Source organism: Phascolarctos cinereus, unplaced genomic scaffold (genome assembly GCF_003287225.1).
Source record: "Phascolarctos cinereus isolate Bilbo 61053 unplaced genomic scaffold, phaCin_HiC Scaffold_9;HRSCAF=440, whole genome shotgun sequence".
In the NCBI taxonomy this organism is placed as follows: domain Eukaryota; kingdom Metazoa; phylum Chordata; class Mammalia; order Diprotodontia; family Phascolarctidae; genus Phascolarctos; species Phascolarctos cinereus.
Genome location: NW_027556402.1, coordinates 17872667 through 17896694, shown reverse-complemented (window position 1 = coordinate 17896694; position 24028 = coordinate 17872667). Strand labels below are relative to the sequence as shown.

At 41.0% G+C, this 24028-nt stretch overlaps 1 protein-coding gene across 1 annotated transcript in view; it reads left to right on the top strand.

Moving 5' to 3' along the window:
• Positions 1–24028, top strand: part of RASSF6 (Ras association domain family member 6) — a 66172-nt gene that overhangs the window by 6351 nt on the left and 35793 nt on the right. Inside the window, exon 2 of the mRNA XM_020988485.2 lies at positions 7633–7720. Within this exon, the coding sequence (XP_020844144.2) occupies positions 7656–7720 (65 nt within the window). The 5' untranslated portion in view covers positions 7633–7655. The remainder of the gene's footprint in view (positions 1–7632; positions 7721–24028) is intronic.

Below are 24028 nucleotides of genomic sequence, written 5' to 3'. Positions count from 1 at the left end.
CTTCAGTCTTATGTGGTCCTTTTCCAATCTTGCAGTGATGGTGGCAGAGTAGTGAAAAAAGAAGGCAGTGGTAGTTAGACTCATGCAATGTTTTGTTGTTCTTTAGTCATTTTAGTTGCATCTGATTCTTCATGATCCCATTTGGGGTTTTCTTGGTAGACATACTGGAGTGGAGTGGCTTGCCATTTCCTTCTCCAGCTCATTTTTACAGACGAGGAGATAGGGCAAACAGAGTTAAGTGACTTGCGTGAGGTCACACAGGTAATAAAGTGTCTGAGGCCAGATTTGAACTAAGAAAGGTGAGTTTTCCTGACTTCAGGCCAAGCCCTCTGGCACTGTATCCACTGTGCTACCTGGCAGTATTTAGGCCATTTCTAAACACTGATTTAGCTGTTGGTACATCACTGGCATAATCCTTGTCAAGTGGACAATTAGGAGAGGAATTCCATCCTGTCAGTCTTGACATTCTCCCTATAAATGAAACCAGTGAGGCTGAGGTTGGTGGTTCACACTTATAATCCCAGACACTGTGGAGGCTGAGGCAGATTTCTGAGCTGCATGCAGTAGTCTAAGCCAATCGGGTGTCTGGACTAAGTCGAGCACCAATATTGTAGACCCCCAGGAGTGGTGAACCACCAGGCTGACTAGAGAGGGGTGAACTAGTTCAGGTCAGAAATGGAATAGGTCAAAGTTCCCATGGCAATCAGTAGTGGGATCATTCCATGAGACGCTGCTCCAACCCAAGTGAGACAGACCCAATCTCAAACAATTAATAAATATTGCATGGCTCACAAATTGTCCTTGGAAAACTAAACAAAGGAGTTGGTAGATTCATTTTATCACGAATACAAAGCAACTGAAAACATCATTTGTCAGCTGGTTAACATGGTAACATGAGAAATCACAGAAAAGCCTAGCTCTCCCACATAAACTCTAGAAAAAGTCTAAAAAAGGTCACCAGATAGAGCAATGACTGAAAACAAAGAGAAACAGCAGCAACCTACCCAGGGCTGCATAATGAACAGACACCCATAAGCACTAGGAGAGGACTCATGCCAGGGAAGATTGAAGACAAAGTGAGCTCTAGTAAATGGCCTAAAGCCTGTGGGGCACCAGTGAAGCCTGAAACCAGACTGACTCCACAGGGCCTGAAATATGTAGGTGCTCTGGACCAAGTGCAGCAGAAGTGAACACAAGGTCCACTAATCGGATGCCTTTATTTGAATCAATCATAAAGGAAAATAGCCCATATCAATTAGAATAAAAGGGCAAAGGGAAAATAGAATCTCATTACTCATTTTCTAAAAGAAAACTCAAAAGCATCTAGGAATATTATAGCTGAAATCCAGAGTTTCCAGGTCAAAGAAAAATACCATCAGCAGCCAGAATGAGTTTAGGTATCAGAAAGTCTCCATTGGGATCACACAAGACTATGCTGCAAGTATTATCAAGGAAAGAAAATTTTAGAAAACAATATTCAAAAGACAAAAAAAAGGGCTTACAATCAAGAATAACCTACCCAGAAAAACTAAATATAATCCTATGATGAGGAAAAAATGGAACTTGGATAAAATAGAGGATTTTGAAGCATTCCTAAGAGGGGGAAATGGTTCTTTAGGATCTATAAAATGCACACACTTGAGATAAAAGAAACCTAGGAAGGCCAATACTTTGGGTCAGTTGGAAGGGAATAGATGATGGTGAAGTGTTTACATTCTAAAAGGGAGAAAAGAGACAAGTTTACCTTCCCAATACCACTGACCACCCTCTCCTCTTGGATACTTTCTCTTCCCTGGATCCTTTAAGAAGGCTCTCACTTGTCTTTCCTCCACTGTTCTGACTACTCTTTCTCCATGTTACAATAGCAACAACAACAATAATGATAGGTAGGTAGCATTTATATAGCACCTGCTATATATCAGAAACTGTAGCTAAGCACTTTGCATGTATCTCATTTGTACCAAAAGAATAGCTGAACCTATCAAGGTACCGAAATTTATGCGTGTAAGTGCTGATATTCTTTAAATCTATTACTAATTGATTTGTTCTAAAATAAACCATTTACCAAATATTTGTTAAATATATCAAAATAGGTAGCATATGACTATCTCCCTTTATCATGTTCTCTGTGCCTTTACTATCTGATGCCCCTGCTTTCTTCCCTTCAAATGTTTAGGGGAATTTGTCAAGACCAGTGGTTCCTATAGGTCTCCATAGATGAAAATAAATTTTCAGGAGCCACCCTCATCAGATTCATAGTAAAAGGGGAAAAAAAGCAAAAGATTGTCTTCTCTTACACTTCATTATTGCTGACTCATTTGCCAGAAGCATGTCCTGACTTTTCAGGTATTTCTAAAATATTTTGTTCTTAAATCTCAGGTTTATCTGTGACCTGCCCAATTTTCATTTAACAGTGAGGGGAAAAAAGAATTTATTTTGGTTTTGCATTCTTCTGTTTCATTTCATTCAATAGGCTTTGTTGAGGTTTAGATTGGGAGAGCTAGTTCAGGTGTGAAAGAATTCACTTAGACTTTCTCTGTAGCCCTTAGGAGCTTTATTTCATGAAAGCTTCATGGGCCTGAGGTTAGCAAGGAGCTAAACAAAGATGCCTACATAAGAAGACCCAGGTTTATATACACAGAAAGCTACACAGCCTGTAGGATGATGTCATATCTTTAGGATTTCTTATGGGAGGTGGAGATTAGGGACAGGATAAGAACAAACAAGATAAGGAAGATGGTTGCTTACAAGATAAGGAAAAATTGTTGTGACACAGGATGAGGAAGATTAATGACAAGGTAAGGGAAACAAAGGCAATTCTTTTGGTACAAGCTGTATGGTATTTTAAGATAAGGGGGAAAGGGCTTGAGAAGCTCTCAAGTTCCTGGATCTCAAGGTACAGGATGGGCTACAGAATGAGCCTCAAACCCCCTCAGAGGGCCTGGGAAAGTAACCCTTAATATTATTTTTAATCCTAGGGCACTCTTTGTCCCCACATCAGCTTCCTTTCTAAAGCCATGGAGCGATTTAAGACATCACCAATCCTTTCATCCAACCACCTGAAATCTCCTTAGGCCATCTGATGGCCTATGACCAACAGTAAAATGGTTTTATTCCATCTAGCTTGGGTTACTAGTGAGTATGATTCACAGTGTAAATGCAGCATGAATATCCAGTTTTGCTAAAGATATGTTAGTTATTTTTGTTTGTTAATACAAATTAAGCAATGGGAAAGAGGATGTGTGATGTGTCAGGGAGATCTGCGTTCTAGTCTAGCCTTAGACACATGCTGGCTGTGTGAATGCCCAAACTGCTTAATCTCTCAGTGCCTCTGGCAGCTCTCTAAGATTAAAAGCTGTAGAATAGTCACCAATCTTCACTGGTAAAAAGGAGTTTCTTCATTGGGATTTCTCAACACCAAATAAATCATAGGCCCAGGTCAAAATGAAACACAGCTAATGGAAGCAGTGAGAAAACCACCCAATTTGCTTCATTCAAACCTTTGTTCATGTGCAGGTTGGGGGAGCAGAAGGAATACAAGACCTAGGTTTGAGTCATAGCTTGAGCCATTGAGCAGCTGTGCGATCCTGGGAAAGTCACTTCCCTTTGCTGAATCTGTTTGTTGATCTGTAAAAAATGTGCATAATAATGCTTGTACTACCATGGTAGTATGTGAGAAAGAGATGTATTTGGAATCAGAGGACCAGGGTTTAGATTCTGTGTGACTTTAGGCAAGCCACGTCATCTCTCCAAGCCTTGGTTTCCTCTTTGGCAAACTGCAGGGATTAGACCAGGTGATTGCTGAAGGCACTTCTAACTCTAATTCCTGTCATCCTACTTCACGTGGATTTGGTGAGGGAAATATCCTGCCAAATATTGAATGCTACAGAAATGGAAGCTAGCTTCAGCATGACTTGTAGATGAAGCCTTCCATATGTATTATGTCCCCATTAGAATTTGGGCTTCTGAAGAGCAGGGACTGAGTTACTTTTGTATTTGTAAGGAAAATGCAAATGCGTGGGGCAAATACACTGCCTTTGTACATAGTGAACTCTAAATACATGGTTGGTTTTTTTTCATTCATGATTATGATTTTGACTCCAAGAATTCTACCAGTAACCTTTTGAGCGACCAAGAGCATCCCACATATGCTAGTCCTCCTAGCTATGTCCTGTAATACTTGGGGAATAAAGAAGCAAGCCTACACGTGAGCCCTGAAGGTCAAAATACACACTGTCTTCCTGCACTCATATGTCCTGCATCAATCTTAATTCACAAAATATTTTTTAAAATAGTCGTGTGCTCTACAAGGAATGACATGTGCTGAAGGGGAAATAATATTGTAGGAAAATTCTCCTATGGTACAGATCAGGGTAGGAACCTGCAGCCTTGAGGTCACATGTGGCCCTCTAGGTCCTTGGGTGCAGGCTTTACACTGAGTCCAAGTTTTATTGAACAAATTCTTTTATGAAAGGGATTTGTTCTGTGAAGTTTGGATTCAGTCAAAGGACTACACTTGAGGACCTAGAGGGCCACATGTGGCCTTGAGGCTACAGGCTCCCCACCCGTGGTACAGATGTTAGACTTGAATAAGAACCATAGGTCAGCAGCACTATACTCAGGTGAGAAGACTGGAGAATACCTAGGGGACAGCAATCCCAAGAGTATTCCACATCATTGTATGGTTGAACTATAATATGTAATTTTGAAATTAATAAAGAGATATTAGCAAAAGGTGGACAGGAGAGTTGAATAGTGTTTATCTGGGAAGGTTTAGTAGGGGAGGAAGACTGTGAGGTAGGCACGGATTTGCCTGAAAAGGAAAATAAAGCAGGCTGGAATTGAAAAGGGAAGGACAAGTAGAAAGCACTCTATCGTTTTCACCATTACAACTTTTGTTTATTCTTAACCTTACTTTTATTAGTAACTTTAAAAATACAACCTTCAGTATGTATAAATAGAGGGCACAGGGTGAGTTGAAGATGAAGGTGTAATATCTGGAGAATAAAATTAAGGGGTAAGAGAGGATTGTACTAGGAGAAGGAGAAAAGGGAAAGTAGAATGGGGTAAATTATCTCTTTTTACAGTGAACAGGAAACAGGGGAAGGTGAGAGGAAATGAGTGAATCTTATTCTCATAGGATTTGGCTTAAGGAGGGAATAACATACACACTTAATTGGGTATGGAAATCTATCTTACCCCACAGGAAAATAGGGGGGAAGGGGATAAGAGAGCAGGGGGATGATAGAGGGGAGGTCAGATTGGGGAGCGGGTAATCAGAAGCAAGCACTTCTAAGGAAAGGTCAAGAGAGAGAATAGAGTAAATGGGAGTGGGGGAGCTGGATAGGATGAAGAGAAATATAGTTAGTTTTTCACAACATGACTACTATAGAAGTGTTTTGAATGGCTACACATGTATAACCTGTATCAAATTGCTTGCCTTCTCAATGAGGGTGGGTGGACAGGGGGGTAGGGAGGGAGAAAATTTGGAACCCAAAGTTTTAAATACAAATGTTAAAAATTGTTTTCACATACAACTGGGAAATAAGATTTACAGGCAATGGGGTATAGAAATCTATCCTGCCCTATAGGAAAATAGAAGGGGAAGGGGATAAGAGCAGAATGCATGCCATCTTGGGGTAAGGGGAGGGATGAGATGGGGAGAAAATTTGGAATTCAAAATCTTGTGGAAGTGAATGTTGAAAACTAAAAATAAATGAATTAAAACAAATAGAACCTTCATTTAAAAATATATTCCTCCACCTTGCCCTACACAAAGATTCATCCATGATAACAAAAATTTAACAGGAAAGAGGGAGGGGAAAAAGCAGTTAAAAAATAGTCAACCCATCAATCATGTGTGATGGCATATACAATGTTCTGTACCATAACTCCCCACCTCTGCAAAGAGGGAAGAGTCACATATTTTCTCAACTCTTCTCTGGAGCCAAGCTTGGTCAGTATAATTATACAGGAGAGCACTGTATCATTTAAGTAGGTAGAAATTATTTCCCACACTTTCTAACTCTATCTCCAGCATCTTTCTCTGCTTCCTTCCAGTCTAATTCTGTTCGTAGGCATAGAGGTCCAGGCAATAAGGCATTCCATTGCTGAATAAAATGGAGTACAATGGACATTTTCCACATAAGCCCTGTAGCTAACCCGGTACCCCTGAGCTGAAAATTAGAAGGAAAAGGTCACTCATGTCAGAACTCACTCTCCAAAGCTCACTGTTGGCTAGAAGGATATTAGGCACAACTTAGCAGGCTGGTCAAGTCAGAGCATGATTTCAGCCTGCCTGACTGCTTACATTTCCATTTGCTTTGTGAGAACAGGGTTTGTCTATTTGGGTTGGATTGCTTTTATAAAAAGGGGAATATACTCCCCTGTGGAGACTACATATGAGAGACATTGCTCAAAGACAAAATACAAGAACACATTCACTAAATTAGCCAGTTCCATAACTTGGTGTAAAATTGCATAAATCCTCTAATTATCTCAGCCCCAGCCCATATTTTTCCAAAGCACATTTTTTTTCTTAAGAAATTATCTCTTCTGGGGGCAGCTAGGTGGCACAGTGGATAGAGCACTGGCCCTGAAGTCAGGAGGACCTGAGTTCAAATCCAGTCTCAGACCAAACACTTGACACTTACTGTCTGTGTGACCCTGGGCAACTCACTTAACCCCAACTGCCTGGAAAAAAAAAAGCAAAAAAGAAATTACCTCTTCCCCAAACCAAATGGGTGGGTAGGAGGGGGATAAAGAGGTGACCCTGGCTTGATGGCGGCCTTCTACACTTTGTTTGAATGTTTATCTCTGTTGCTATTCAGTTGTGTCTGACTCTTTGTGACTCTATGAACCATAGCATACCAATACTGTCCGTAGGATTTTCTCGGCAAAGATACTGGAGTGGGCTGCCATTTCCTCCTCCGGTGGATTAAGGCAAGCATGTTAAGTGACTTGCCAAGGGTCACACAGCTAGTAGGTATCTGAGGCCAGATTTGAATTCAGGTCATACTGACCCCAGGCCTAGTGTTCTATCCACTGAGCCACCTAGCTGCCTTTACCTATGTTACTTGATAAAAATAAATGTTCATGTTACTTGATATTTCTAATAAATTACAAGGCTGTTAATAGTGATTTTCATGTAAACTTACAAATTCAGTGTTTAATATTGAGACAAGAAAAACCAACTTATAAGAGATTTCCTTGGTTTTTCTCTTGCGTGAGGACTGAGCCTGTTAAAGTTTCTGTAAATTATGAGATTATTCCAGAGCATACCCACTAGAGTGCCTTTATATCTGAAGAGAAGAAATGAATAAGGAGAGGAATGGGGATTGGTGGGGATGTCCCTGAGTACCTAAAAGGTATATGAAAGCATCACACATCTACACCTCATATCACTACATAAAATTGCTCTCAGCACAATAGCAACAAAACATTTGGAATGAAAGTTTTGGTGGTGAAACACTTTCATTGAACTGGAAAATCAGTTTCCATTTGAATATAGTAATTCCCATCACTGGACATACCAGATAATTTCCTTTCCTAATTTTTACCGACCAATAGCCATAGTCAGGAACCATTTGAAAGAAGCATCCATGTGGATTTCTTTTTTTAATGTCATTTCAGCCAGTCTGAATGAGTGGAGAAAAATGACCACCAATCCTCACCAGTCCCCTTCTCTGATATTCATCAATGAGAAGAAATTCATTACAAGGTAAGTACAATTTCACATAATATTCCACTTTATTGTGATTTATGTGACCTGCTATTTGCAGGTAGTATAGAAAGAGCATTGGTTTGGAGGCTGTCTTAGCAGTGATGTTAAAGTGCTGCTCTTTTGTGTTGTTTTGAGCAGGGTTGTCACCCCCTCTTATACAAACTCTGTAACCCCTCCTTGTGTGAACTGGTCTACCTCTCCCCTTAGACGTTACTATACGCGTTAGCCATTTCCTCAGCCCTTCCCTTCTGGGAAGGGTTTTTTCCTTTCAAGCCAGACTAAGAAAAAAATGGGACTAGCCTGCTGATTTGTATTGTCTAGATGGATCTTAGCAAGTGTTTTTCTCTCTTTGCCCTAGGAAGTTATAAAAATGAATCAATAATTCTCTTTTATGAGCTCTGAGCTTCAAGACAGAAAAGAGTGTTCTGGCAAGATACTGAGGTTTTATATCTATCTTTCTCCTCCTCCAGAGTTACCCTGTTGCTGACCTTTGCTACATCTGGGTAGTGACACACATAAATTAGGTGAGCTGGTTCAAAATGGCAAAGTGAACAGGAAGTTAAATTTTAAGAAGTAGAAACAAGTCTTTCAATGAATAAGCATTCCTCAAAGGAGGTATCTGGTTCCTTTCCTCCCCAAAGTATAAGTCAATCACTAAACAGGCATTTCTTAAGTTCCTAGGTGGTCCAGTGGACAGAGTACTAAGCCTGGAGTCTGGAAAACCCGAGTTCAAACCCAGTCTCAAACACTTACTAGCTGTGTGACCCTGGGCAAGTCACTTAACTATGCCTCAGTTTCCTTTTCTGTAAAATGAGCTGAAGAAGGAAATGACAAACCACTCCACTATCTCCACCAAGAAAACCCCAAATGGGGTCACAAAGAGTCAGTTATGACTGAAAGGACTGAACAACAAAAAACTGTTCTGAGTGTTAATGATACAAAAGAAGTCCCTGCTCTCAAGGTGTTCACAATCTAAGAGGAGAAAGAGTGAGTAGAGTAGGAAGAGGAGAGGAGGAAGGATCAGCAGATCCAGCTTTGGAGGATTGACCAGTAGCGTTTCCTGCCCCGTATCCCTCCTATAGAACTCTATCTCACAGCCTTTGTCTCATTCTTGGCATCCATTAACTGCTTTCAGCAGCGGCTTCTCAAACCTAGCTGTGGCTGCTTTCCTCAGTTTACCCTTAATGCTTCCTGCTCTTCTGCCATGGCTTCAGCTCTTAGGTGACCCCTTAAAATGAGAAAGGCTAGCTCATCTATCAAAGTTCAGCCCCGCCCCGCTCAGTGACAGGATCAGAGAACCGAGTAAATGGACTCTGGGATGATTTCTGCCTGAACCAGTGGGAGCCCCAAGTCATACACCAACCTCAGTTCTAGATATAACTCGTTAATGGGCTGCTCTTAGACTCAGGTCTAACCTTAATCACTAACTCTAATTGCTTCATTTGACCTTTGTGAGGCTAAGATTCCTTATCTGTAAAAGAGAGGTTCCTTTCCTCTTCAAAGAGAAAATTAGTCACTTAACAAACATTTATGAAGCTCCTACTGTGTTCCAGGTACTGTGTTGAGCTCTGAGGATACATAGAAAGTGATGAGAAATTCCTCTCAATGAATTCACAATCTAATTAGAGAGGGAGAGAGATTCATAGGACTTTATGATTCTGTCATTTCTAGTACTTTTAACTGTAAAAAGCAGCATTACGTAAAAAGCAAAGGAAATGAGGACTCTCAGAGCACCATAAATACATTTCCCCTAAAAGCTGTTTTCCAGATGTTGAACACAGATTTCCATTTCCTGTTTCTGTCTTGAAACTTGTTATGAAACTTGGCTGGGCAATCACATAATATAATCCATTAACACGTTCTTGAAAATTGTAGTGTCACATATATAAACGACATCAAATTGCTTACTGTTTAGGGAAGGAGGAGAGAGACAGAGAAATTTGGAACTCAAATTTTTCTTAAGTGAATGTAAAAATTGTCTTTACATGTAATAGGAAAAAATAAAATACTATTTTAAAATGAAAATGGTAGCATCTCTCTAAGACTGGCATAAGAACAACTGAAATAATAAGAAGTCAGAAAGTTGAACTTCAAAGTGTATCTTCAAGCATCAGATACCCCTGACCTTCAGTTCTATTCAATAAATATTTATTATTCCAGCTTCCATTTTCAGGAAATTATGGTAGGTGTGGGATATACAAAAAATAAAGAAAGAAAGAAAAATTGCCTCTTCCCTCCAAGAACTTACTTTATGTAGGTAAATAAAATAGCTAAGTAGCTAAGTAAATACATATTAATTTGAGAAGGGAGATCTTGGGCATTTAGATATTCCTATGGGGTCTGGAGGTATCAGGAAAAACTTTTTGTAGACCATGAGATCTTTAAGGATTACTAAAGGAAACAAAAGATCTTAAAATGTGGAGGTAAGCTATCACAGTATCCCAAGAGATATGCTGTTGTGAGGATGAGAAGGACGAAGATATAAAAAGAAAAACAGAAAAACATGGAGGAAAGGTGGAATTTGAAGGGAAACAAGTCTCATTTTGAATATGCTGAGCCTCAGATGCCTTTGGGACATCCAAATGAAAATGTCCAATGGGCAAAAGCTGTGATATGAGCTCACCATTGATGAGAAATATTAGATCTGGCTGTGTACCTGGAAGACATCTGGCTAGAGACAAGTGTGTCCATGGGAGCTGAGTAGGTCATTGAGAAAGGGTACAGAGGGAGAATAGAAGGGGAGCCTTTGAGGCAGTGGTTGGGGGTGAGAAAAGGATGGTGTTATAGTCAGGAAGATTGAGAAGATGCAGTCAGAGAGCTAGGAAAAAAACCAGGAAAGAACAGTGTCAAGAAAGTAGGGGAAAGTTTTCAGAGAAGAAAAAAAAAAAGAAATGTGTAGATGAATAACTTTGTATATCTGAAGGGAATAATAAGCTGTGCATGATAGATTTGCAGTTTCATGTGCAATCATCTTTTTATAGTACTGTGTTATGGAAATGCTTGTTTTGTTTTATGAATTGAGAATAAAATAATTTTTTTAAAAAATTAAATAAACTCTATGTATAGCATGCCCCTGATCAACCAGTTTACTATCAAAAAGGGAAATAAAGTTATTTTAGCAGGAAAATAGAAGTTTTCAGGAGAAGGGTGGGATCAGTTGCTCAACAAATGTGAAAATTGCAGAGAGGTCAAAAAGAAGAAAGAAGGAGAAAAGACTGAAATTTAGCAATTCGGACCTGACTGGTAGCCTTGGACAGCGCATTTTCTGTGGAGTGGTCCAAATTAAGGCCAGATGGCTAGAGGTTAAAAAGTAAATGGGAAATGAGGAAGTAGATGCAGCAAATTTAAACAGTTTTCTTTCTAAGAGTTTGGCCATCAATGGGAGTAGAGATGCAGCACATGCACTGGGAGGAATGATTCTCTGCAAGGAGGGTCCAATTGAGATTAGATAACAGAAACTTGATTCTCAAAGGACATACCATGTTTACTGACTTTGGACTGTAGGTATTGATTGCTTTCCAGAACGGTGGAAGAAATTCTATTTCATTACTCAAATACAGAAAATGAACCTGACTTGGCCCCTTTCTATCTTTCTACTCTTAGACTTTTTAACCCGCCAAGTATTATAAGGTCCAGCAACACTGGTCTAATTGCTGTTCCTCTCACATAACACTCCATCTTCTAGCTCTTGCCTTTTCATCCCAGGCCAGGAATGCTCTTCCTTCTCAATTCTTCTTGGATTCCCTGACTTCCTTCAAGACTTTGCTCAAATCTTGCCTACTGGGAATGAGAGACAGTCAGTAAAAACATAGTGAGTACAGGAAGTATAACAAGACTAAAGAGGTAGGAAGAGATGGGGTCAAAAAAGGCTTTCAAGGCCAAATGGAAGACTTTATATTTAATCACGGGGGTAATAGGGAGCCAGTAGAATTCATTGAACAGGGGTGAGGAATGACATGGTCAGACCTGCCCTTTAGGAAGGTCACTTTGACAGCTGAATAGACACAGGATGGACCAAAGTTGGGAGAGATTTGAAGAAGGCAGACCAGCAGACTAGCATGATATTGTAATAGTGCAAGCAGAAGGTGATAAGACCTTCACCGAGCTGGGGGTGGAGAGAAGGGTTTCATGGGAAAGATCTTAAAATCAACAGGCTTTAGCAACAATTTGGATGCAGCGGCATAGCATGCATAAGCCAGCTCCAGAGAGCCAACTGTTCAACTTAAATAATTTTATATTAAATAAATATAACTAATATATAATTAATGTAATAATAAATACAAATTTAATTTAAATAAAGCGTGAGCATTTATACCTCAGAAATCATCCAGCATTCTAAATGAGGGCTCGCTTTATTATTCTGTTGATTTCTAGACTTAAGAAAGTGATGGAGAAAGAGCTAATAATGAAAAGTAAACTTAAGAGTGTGTGAGATTGTATATTTTTTGAATATTTTATATATATACACAATTGTATATACAATATATTGCATATATTATATATAATATATTATGTACATATACAATTGTATATATAATATTATATATATAATTGTATATATAATATATATGTACATATATACAATTGTATATATAATATATTTTATATATGTGTATATACACATGTATTTGTGTGTATGTGTATGTGTGTTTTGAGGGCTTGTTATTAAATATTTACCAGCCCACCTCTGGACATGTAAGGAGAGGGAGGGAAGGGAGAGTGAAGAGTTGAAGATGCCACCTGGATTGGGAGCTAGGATGACTGGGAGGAAGAGCATCCCCTCAGTGGTACATGCAGGTAAATTGAGAGGTTTAGTGACTTGCCCAAGGTCACATAGCTAGTGTCTGAGATTGATGAGTTTAATTTGGTGTAGTTTTTTTCTTTTCTATTTTTCATTGTTATAAAGGCGCTCTCTCTCTCTCTCTCTCTCTCTCTCTCTCTCTCTCAGGTAAGGAAGAAGGGATATATTCAGAAATGAAGGATGATGTAAAAACAAAAGCTATCGATAAAAGCTGAAAACATTTTGATCATCCTGAGGCAAGGGTATCATACATTCAATTGCTTCCATTTTCTACTTGCCAGTTGTATAGCTGCTGTTGTTTACAATCCTGCTTTCTGTCCTGGAGTTACTCCTCCCAAGCTATCAGGGCCAGAAACTAGGGCAGAAAGCTGTCTTTCCTCTGCCTTTTGCAATAGGCTAAAAGGTGAGCGAAGTAAAACACTTTGACTCTGGCTCACAGCTAATCTCTTCCCAGGCTCCCAAAAGTAAAGAGTGTAGAGTCAGTTACCCCAAACAGAACCAGGTCAGTCTTCCCTTTGAGAATCTGTTTTGTCTTTCTTTACACCTTGGAACCCAACGCCAACTGCCAAAGAGAGAGAGCTGTCCCTTGTGCCACCCTTGGGCATTTCTGCCTTCATTGCCTAAATTTAACTCATGGGATATAATGAAATTCAGGTGAATGGGTGTGATTTTCAGAGGCTCGGCTCTCTTTTACTGAAACCAGGCAACCAGGCCACCTGTTCCAGGGAGCCCCAGTTTCACACAAAGGCCCACTGTTCCAGAGAATGCTTCCTTCTTGGCTTTGGACTGGGGAGTACTTGTGTTTTCCCTGGGTACTCAGTAGCTTCTGTGATGTTCACTTGGCCAAAGGTTAGAGGTGTGAACACTTCCCGCCATACTGAGTTCAGCTATTTGAAGATAAGGGGACCTAGTTCTGAAAGCTTGGAGTTGGGACTTAGGATTTAAATTAAATCAAGGTCAAAGGGCTCAAAAATATTTACCTCTTCCTTTAAAAGGACAGAAAAGTGTGCGTTTGTGGTTGTCTTAAATAAAACTTGAAATAAATGCTGTGTAGAATGGGGCCCTAGTGATAGGAAAAGACATTTTTAATGTCAACACATGATAAATACGTCATAGACCTTTTCAAAACTCCAAAAAGAGCTAAGATATGGAGCAAAACCAAATAGAATAGAGCTGACCATTGGGGGAAAAAAAAGGTTGTCAGATATTACCTGAGGACAAACTATGCAGAGTGTTTTCATCCTATTCTGACCTTGAAGAGGAAGAGTGGGAGAAGATAGCAAGCCAGCACTCTCAAAGGATCCTCATTCCACTAAATCAGATCTTCCCGTGACAGGAGGCAGGCACTGAGGAGCCAGGGACAGAATCCCAGAACCAGCCAGTGATCATCAGAGGCGGCCTTGCATTCACTTTCCCCCTCAAGTCCTTTGGAGATAATAACTGGGAGTAGGGGAGGGAGAGACAGAGACAGAGAGAAAGAGAGACAGACAGACAGACAGATAGACAGATAGACTTTCTCGCCTTCTATGAGCCCAGCTAGGTGGATAGAGCACACAGCCTGGAGTTCAAATCTGGCCTCAGACACTTGCTACTTATGTGACCTTGGGCAAGTCACTTAACCTTGGTTGCCTCAGTTTCCTGATCAGTAAAATTAGCTGGAAAAGAAAATGGCAAACCACTCCAGTATCTCTGCCAAGAAAACCCCAAATGGGGTCACAAAGAGTCGGCTACCACTGAAACAATAAGGGATAGAAAACTAAATGGATTTTTTTTTTGCCTTCCAATCTGGAAAAGTCCACAAAGTCAAATTATGAGCTTAGCAGCCTAAGGTTTTATATAAATAGGATTCAATAATACTTACTAGCTAACTAACTGATACTAACCACTGTTGAGATGTTGAGGGCCAGGTTCAGGTTTGGGATTGGAATAAAGTGTGACATTTGTTTATTCCACCATAAAAAGGATCAATTAAAGGGCAGCAAGGTGGTGCAGTGGATAGAGCACCTGCCTTGGATTCAGGAGGACCTGAGTTCAAATCCGACCTCAGACACATAACAGTTACTAGCTGTGTGACCTTGGGCAGGTCACTTAATCCCATTGCCTAGCCAAAAAAAAAAAACACCACAACAAAACAAAAAGGATCAATCAGGATTAATTAATTCAGGTTGACTAGGTTCTCCGCCTTGGCATTCACTATGTAGGCAATGCCTGGTCAGAAAGTTTTACCGTTCACTTAGCGACAATTATACAAATAATGAGGCACAAGAAATAATGCCTCATTATGTATTGTTTATATAATTATCCATGAGGTGCATTTTATTCTTTGGGCAACTAGGAAGCCACCAATAATTCGACCCCAGACCAATCCAAGTGCAAGGACAGCCTCCTTGCCCCTTTAAGAGAAATCAGCCAACTCAATTTATGTAAAACATGCTGCTACTACCACAAAAGTTGCAGAATTTTCTTTAGTCTTTTTAACCTTTAAGGTTTGTGTTCATGACAAACAGAGTCATGCTGGTAAATGTTTAACAGCTGATTGGGGGGGCATTATACAAAAACACCCTTTTAAGTTTAATTTGCATTGTTAGCATTTTTCCATCACTTCTTAAGTCTAGACCATTAACAAACCAATAAATCAAGCCCTGGTTTGTAGCTGTTACTAATTTCCAAGGTATAAATGGTCACAGTGAAAATGAGCCCTCTCCAGCACACACCATTGGACTGGCAAATATTATGTGAAAGAAGATGCTCGTGTGACCTAAACCCAAAGAAAGTTTCATAGATTGCTAGAAGTCTTCAAATAAAAGTTGAGTGACTATTTGTTGGGGATACTGGAGAGGAAATTCCTGCAGGAGATGAACTAGAATGAGATCCTTTCTACCTTGGGGATTACAGTTATTCCTTCCACAGCACAGGGTAGGGGTGTGGTGCCACCACTATCTAGAAAATCCATGTAAAATTATGTGGCCCTCCCTTCATACCAGAGAAGTCTGAATTATTCTACTATTAAAAGACAAAATATGTTGATATTATAAAATACTGTACATATATTTTATGTATTTCTAAACTTTTTCTGTGGCATCTGCTGGCCTTTGCGTGTCCTCTGCGGCTTCAGCAAAACTCCCCAACAATTCCCATTTAATTTCTTATGCTGACCTGCACTATATTGAAACCTGTGATGGGGAAAGTTGCAATGTGGAAGGGATAACTATACTCTTCTAAACTAATAATGTTGGGATGAGAGGAGGACAGACCTGTGATTTCATTAAGGTAGAGAACTCCCTGTTTTGCAATTTGTACCTTTAGAGATTTGCCTGGGGCACTAACTAAAGGTGAAATGTCATACCCCAAAGTCACACAGTCCTTATATGTCAGAGGTGCTCGGACCCAAGGTCTTCCCGACTCCCTGCCCAGCATTCAATCAACTGGTGCAGCCCCTAACCCAAGGTAGGAATTTCTTTGTAGTATTTAAATACTTCTAGCAACAGCAAACTTAGTATTTGGTCAGGGTCTGATATTTCATCAGTGTGGGGATGTCCTCAGTGGATGTCGACTAACATCCCTTAGGTTGTTGAGGTTTTACGGTTGCCTGGGGAGCAGAAGGGTTGAGTGACCTGCCCTGGCCCTGCAGACGGTGTGGAAGGTTAACCCAAGTGTTCCTGATGCCTGAGGCAGCCTGCTATTGGTGACGTTACTTTGCCTATTATATTCCATCGTTAGATGTCTTGAATTATTAGAAAGGCTAAGCCAAAATCTGCCTCCATGTAACAAAACCCATGACTTGTGGGTTTTCATTCGGGGATGGAGCAGAACAAGGCCAATCCTTGACTTGGTGCTCTTCAGATATTTAACAGGTATTATACGGATTTGAAGTCTAGTCTTCCAAATGAAGGCTAAAGTTTTTTCCAGAATTTCTCATATGACATTGTTTAAAGATCCCTCCATGACACCCTTTTCCTCTTCCCATTTGTACTTTTAATTTTAACCTGCTGTTCAGTTGTGTCCAACTCTCCGTGACCACATTTGGGGTTTTCTTGGCAAAGATACTGAAGTGGTTTGCCATTTCCTTCTCCAGCTTGTTTTAACAAATGAGGAAACTGAGGCAAACAGGGTTAAGTGACTTACCCAAGGTCACCCAGCTAGTAAGTGTCTGAGGTGAGATTTAAATTCCTGAAGATGAGTTTTCCTGACCCCAGGCCCTGTGCACACTGTGCCATCTAGCTGCCCCAGGCAGAGTGGTACATGCCTATAATCCCAGCTGCTGAGGAGACCGACAAATTGCTTGAGCCCAGGGTTTTGAGCTACAATAGGGTATTCACTCAGGTGTCTTCACTAAGCTCCACACTAATGTGGTTGAGCCCCTAAAACCAGGAGGGCTATCAGGCTGCCTAAGGAGGATCTCATTGGCCAGGGTGACAGACAGAGCAGGCCAAAGCTCCCATACATATCCAGCCTGAGCAAGATAGGGAAACCTGATCTTCAGAGAATGATAAATAAATAAGATGCTTCTCATTCAGAGTTAACCTAATATATAAAAAGTTTGAGTGCACATTATAATAATGACCATTAGATAATTTCTTTTATGCAAACACGGGTGTGGGCAACAGTAGCTTGATCTGTCCCAGGAACAAACTGAGTTGTGATTGTTCTGGAAAAGAAGTCTCTTATGGTTCACTTAGTTTTTTCACAATGGTCTATCACCAAGGACTTTGCCCTGGGCTCTAACCACCAGCTGTTCAGTGGAGCTTCGGGGAAGTTTTCCTGGGAAATCCCAGCGCTTTGTGTGAGCAGCATGGGGATGTTCTTTACTTTAACCCTCCATGATTGTGAAGTTATGTGCCATCTAGGTCTGTATTGCCTCGGCCCTTCACCGTCTTTGTAGGAAGAAAGGTGCGGGACCCTTTTATTTCCCACAATAGCTCAGGGAAAGAAACTGTCAAATTCCACTGATTTAAGTATTATACTGGGCAGCCTCTCTCGTAATGTAAATCTGTGGTTCTATCATTTTCTGTGTATTAAATGTACCTTAGATTTTGCTCTGCTTGAATTTTACACCTCCAGGAACTAGCTAATCTCTGAGAACTTGGCGCCTTGCCACACACTCTGGGTGCTCTTTCCTTCCCTGGTGTGTTAGGTTAAAATGAATATCAAAGACACCTTTAAAAGGAAAAAGAAGTTCCCCAAAGGGCAGCCTGAGTCTGGTGTGTAGAAGAGGGCACTTCCTCCTACCCTTCTGCCCCTCTTGCTCTTTGGCGTTCCTTTTCAAAGAGGACCAATGACATCATAGATGAGGTCTTGACTTGCCCGTGAATTAGACTTCAGTGAGGCAGAGTTGCAGTCATCAGCCTCACTCCCTTCCTGAGTCATCAAGTCCCAAGTCAGCATGACTGGCAATGGCCTGGGATGCAGTCTTAGCGTCTTCAGTGCCTGACCACGCTCTAAGCTTTCCATGGACCTGCTTCAGCCGCCTTTGTGGCATCCACTCCAGAGTGGATAGAGTCTTCACATGCTTGGGATAGACCCCCCCCCCTCAAACTCAGCAGCAGGTCTGAGGCCTGTCTGTACCCTTCAGCCTGGTTTAGGCTGTCTACCAAATGGTTTGCTAGGGTGTGGCCAAGGAAGGGCCATGGATGTTACGTGCTGGGAGACCAAAATTGTTGTAGCTCAATTAGTCAATAAACATTTATTAAGCACCTACTATGTGCCAGAGACTCTGGGGATGGAAAAATAAAAGGCAAAAGAGAGTCCCTGCCCTCAAGGAACTCTCTCTCTGATGGTGGGGGAGGGGAGAGACAACATGCAAATAATTGTGTGTAAACAAGCCATATCGAGAATGAATTGGAAATAATGACCTGAGGGAAGGAACCAGTATTAAGGTGATCAGGAAAAGCTTCCTGAAGAAGAGAATTGAAGGAAGTCAGGGGAGCCAGGAGGTAGAAAGGAGGAGGAGGAGAAGCCCAGATATTGGAGAAAGCCAGGAAAAAATGCCTTGAGTTGGGAGATGGAGTGTTTTGTCCCGGCAACAGTAAGGAAGCTAGTGTTACTGGATCAAAGAGTACGTAGGGGAAGGGGCGGGAGTGTAAGGCATAGGAAGGTGGCCAAACCACTTCCAACCCCAACAGCTGCCTTCTTAAGTTATTACCCACCCAGTAGCATCATGGGTACAGACTTGGGCAAACTCCACGTCCATGGTCCGGTCACTTTGCTGCTGAAAGTACAGGCTCCTGGGGCTTACGTGGAATTGGAAAGGGGCCCTGCTTCCTTTTCTCCTGCACACCACCTGTGGGTTCACTGATGAAGCTCAAACACCGATGGATAAAGATAACCTAGGCCTGCCTTCCAGGTGGTGAACAGGTGCAGAACTGGAGCTGCCAGTTGGCTCGGTAGTCTCAAGATTCAGAGATAAATCCTAAGCATTCAAAGCTTTAGAAAGGAAACCAAAAGACAAGACTAGATCCCTTTGGCCGTGTCGGAAGGCAGCATCTTAGAGTGGAGACAGAGCTGCTTTTGAGTCAAATACTGACAATACTGTGACTCTGGGCACATTTTTCACATTTATTTATAATTTTAAATCTTACCTCACTATTCTCCCACCTATTTATGCTTCATGGAAACTCTAAAAGTATAATTTGCATTGGTAGAGGGAGTTACCATTGTGATTTTGTATAATGCTGACTTGGTCTTCCTTTTAAACCAACCCCCCCCCCAAAAAAAAAAGTTTGAAGAGGCAAAGTATTGTAATGCCTAGAAGGAAAATCTTAGGAAGACCTCAAGTCATGTTCTGATGCAAACTAGCTGTGTGAAATATTCTTAGCAAAACAAATAGCAAAGTCAGCTCACATGGGATCTCTTTAAAACCATTAGTAGTAAAGGAAGCAATTAACCCTTTTTATCCCTATCTCTTTTTCTATAGACATCTTGAGACTCCTTTGTAATTTCTAAAGCTTCTCCACACTGAAGGAGTCACACACTGAAATGGTTGAACGATTGAGGCTTCAGAGGGTCATCAGCTCTGAGCACCACTTCACATTGTACCATAGACAGAGCCTCCCTAAGGTGGTGAGGCTAGCCTAATTGTAGGATTTCCACCTGACCCTGTTATCCATATACCTATTTTCATATAGATAGGATAGTTTAAATTATTCAAGGAAGCTGCATGCAGGCAACCTTCTGGAGCCAGAGCACAGTGATCATGGCACCCATTTTGTCTCAGTGATGGCATGGGCATTTAAGACTAAGGTATTATTGTTTTTCATTCATTTTCAGTCACAGCCCCATTTAGGGTTTTCTTGGTAAAGATACCGAGGGGTTTGCCCTTTTCTTCTCCACCTCATTGTGCAGATGAGGAAACTGAGGCAAATAAGGTTAAGTGACTTGCCCAGGGTCACACAGCTAGTAAGTGCCTGAGGCCACATTTGAACTCAAGTCTTCTTGACTCCAGGCCTAGAGCTCTATCCATAGTGCCAGGTAGGACTAGCCATGTGTAAATAAGCCTCAAATCCTTTATTTTAACACCAGCTGACAAGCAAGAGAGTAGAGGGAGGAGCTTACTTGGTCACATGATTGAACAAGGGCTTAAAGAAGAGTGACAAACAGTATGAAACTATTGGTATTCCTTAGCACCAATCAACAAGAGGTATTTATTAAACTCCTTCTGTGTGCCTTTCCTTTGGCTAAGCAAAGGCAAAAAATGAAATAGCCTGTCTTAAAAGAGCTTGCATTCTACCAGGAGAGGACAACAAGTATCCATATAAATACACTTACAATGAATGCAAAGGGATCCTTGTGGATGAACCACAAGGCCTCATGCCAGAAGGAAAAAGCATTTGAATGAAACTTTGAAGATGGGGATTGGAAAAGGAAGAGGTGAGGAGGGAGGGCATTCCAGGAGTAGGGCACTGCCTATGCAAAAGCCTAGTGAGAAGAGCAGTACAAAGCCAATTTGGCTGTGATTTGGAAGAAGAGAAGAAACATATGAAAAGCCTTGAAAGACAGTTTGGAGAATATGAAGGGTCCGATCAAACCTGTAGAACCAGGAATGCAGGAGCTCTCTAATAGTGACCCTTGAAAGAGCTCTTTAAGGTTTGCAAAGTACTATGAATGTGTTATCTTGTTTGATCCTCAGAAGATTATTATCCCTGTTTTACAAATGGGGAAACTGAGGCTGAGAGGTCAGGTGACCTGCCTAGGGTCCCGCAGCTAGTGTCTGAGGCAGAATTTGAACTTGGGTCATAACAACCCTGTGAGATAGATGTTATTATTATTCCAATTATACAGATGAGGAAACTGAGGCAGGCAAAAGTTGACTGACTTGCTCAGGATCACACTGCTGATAAGTGTCAGAGATAGGATTTGAACTCACAACTTCCTGACTCCAAGTCTAGCGTTCTTACTGTACCACCTAGCTGCCTCTAAATTCAGAATTTTTATTGAGACTGAAATGGATTCTAAAGATAACAAGGGGAACTCTGCTGTTATTTATAGATATCAGTACATATAAGCTGATAGAGCACTTCTTGATGGATGACCTAATAGTTACATAAAGCCCTATTTTCTTCCTTTAAAAAAATTTTAATAATACAATATCCTGGTCCTGCATTAAAGAAAAATATATGTTTCCTTAATGTTATCTGTTGTAAAGGTCTAATATTGGAGAAAATAATTTTAGAGGCTATAATTATTTAATAATAATGCTTAATATTAAGCCTTTTATCAATGAGAAATCTGATTTTACTGTGATAAAGAAGTAGCTGGAGCACTTGCCCTAAAGGTTTAATATTAAAGAATATACAAGATTATCAAGTTATGAATATTGAGGAAATATTGAGGAAGCTATCCATATGCATCATGGCCAAGCATGTACAAAAGAGAAGATGATGGAATTCTGGGCATTATTGACATAGACACCCTACTGACCTTCTTCATTGCTCCAGTCTTCTGCAATGGGCCTCCTTCATGGAACACATGGAGAAAAGGGGGGGGGCATACCAATTTACCTAATACATGTTTTTGAAATTTAAAACTTTAAAAAGAAAAAGGGAGAAAGGACAGGTCCTTTCTCGGGTTACTGATGGAATCCTCAATCTGTCTCCCCAAAGGAGACACCCTTTTCTCCTAGAATGATTGCACCTTCTCCAAGTGGCCCCAAGCCTACTTGAACCCACCCTGGGCAACAGAATTCCTAACTGTGGTTGTATGCTCAGGACCTATGAAGATGGAGGCACTTTAATTATAGCTATGGACATATTGCACATCTGTCATTTGAAGGCCAACCTAGGCAGGTTGAGGGAGGCTTATCACCAGAAATCTGAATAGCAGGAGGTTATTTGGTTTTTGTTTTCTTTTGTTTTGGTTCATAGCAACTCAACAAACCTATTTAATATAATGTGTTGGGGCTACCACAGTCTACAGTGGAGCTGAGGTGGAGGAATAGGGACATCCATGCTGAGAAAAACATGGCTCTTGGAAATATTGAAGCAGTCAGTCCATCCATGAGCATTTATTAAACACCGAGTGTGTGCCAGGCACTGTGCTAAGCTCTATGGATACAAAGAAAGGCAAAAGATAGTCCTTGCCCCCACGTGGCTGGCAGCATGGGTAGAACTCTGGCTTCAGAGGCAGAGGACCTGGGTTCAAATTGTGACTGTGTCACCATCCTCACTGCATGACCTTGGTCCATTCTCTTCATTTCTCTGGGGCCCAGTTTCCTCATCTGTCAAACAAAGGGCTTAGACCAAATGACCACCAAAGTCCCTTCTAGCATTAAATCTATGTTCCTATATGGGTATAAAGTGAGATGCACTTTATACCCATATATCAGCAATACGTATTTATACAGATCTGTGGGAAGTGATGATTCAAAGCAGTCCAAGTGTGCCTTGAAGACGGAGGAAGCTATTTCATAGCGCTCCTTCCCTGCCTCAGAGTAGGAGTAATTCTCATTAGAGGAGCAGTGATGTTCACCATACACCAAGTACCAAGTACTGCTAAGCATTTCACCCTGAGCGCTCTATGTTAACTCATTAGAACAAGCCTTCTGCCTCTTCCTACAGGAGCCCCACATCTGTCGTTCCATTCTGCCCTCCATGGTTGGTTACCCCTGCCTCCAACTGTGCCCTGGACTGAAGAGCCATGTGTGCCGGGCTGGACTGCCTGACATCATCCTTCCTTCCCCCACCTTGGCCTGATAGAAAATGGGAACAGGTTACTGGTCGCTATTCAGAAGGGCAGATGATGCAAACCGACCCTAAGGTAGTTGAAAGCACTGTTTGTGCAGTTATCACAGACTAGAGGCATTCTCTTCCTCCACCCCTTGTTCTTCGAATGCCATACCTAAATTTAGAAGACAGTTACTGTATGTGGCACAGAGGGTCTCTGGAGCATTCGAATCATTTATCTTCAGCCACTGCTTTTCTCTCAGATTAACAAAGGCAGAGCACAAGCTGATTTGGAGGGCCCAACATGGCATATGTTGTACCTATGAAATGTCGTGTAACAACCTGCTTCTTATAGAACTTAAGTTCTTAGAGGATCATAAGATTTAGCAGGGAAAGGAAACTTGGAGACAATTGAAATGAATCCTTTCAATTTACAGATAAGGAATCTGAGGCCCAGAGAGATGCAGAGAACCCAAAGTTAGCAAGCAGTAGATCTGGACTTTGAATTTGAAAGTTTAGCTACTTCATTTTGTCTGCAGACAAACTACCTGGAAAGATGATTCTGTGTGCGTGTGTGTGTGTGTACACATCCATGGACATACACACATGTACACACACACACACACACACACACACACATTTAGAAGAAGAGACACCATGTTGGTCAGTCACTTAATCTAATGTTTGACTTTTAAATATGGAAAGTTTTTCCTCATTTGGGTGTTGTCTTTCACTTTGAACTATAAGCTGATTCTCTTTTTTTTCCCCCAGTGGGAATCCAGAATAGCCAATTACCATCCTCTATATGACAGTGCTTTAGCACAGTGCTGCGTATAATAGGGGATTAAAAATGTTTCTTGATTAACACCCAAGCATATTACTCAAAATATCATTTACACATTCTCACTTAGCCATAGGAACATGCAATGATGTCAGAAAACACATCATTTAATCCATATCTAAGTAGATATCCCCGGTGCATCTCAACATTGGTGACCACCATTAGTAATCTTGGAAACATCCTAGCAAATCACACAGGAACTGCAGGACTGGAGAAGAGCAAATGTTCCTATGTTTTTGTTTTTTCAAAAAAGAAGAGAGAATAGTCTATAAGTTCTAGCTCAGAGAGTTTGACCTCAGTTCCTAGGAAAATTCTAGAATAACAATCTAGTAAAACAGACTGGACATAGGGTTAGTGAGCTACACAGAACTGAAACCAACATCTTCCTTCCCTCCGCATCCATGGAGGTGAGCCAAGGAGAATGTGGGTTAATGATTATCAAGAAAAGGAAGTGGTGAATAAATAAGGGCATCCTGGCTTCATCAAAAACAAGTCAAGCTAAACTA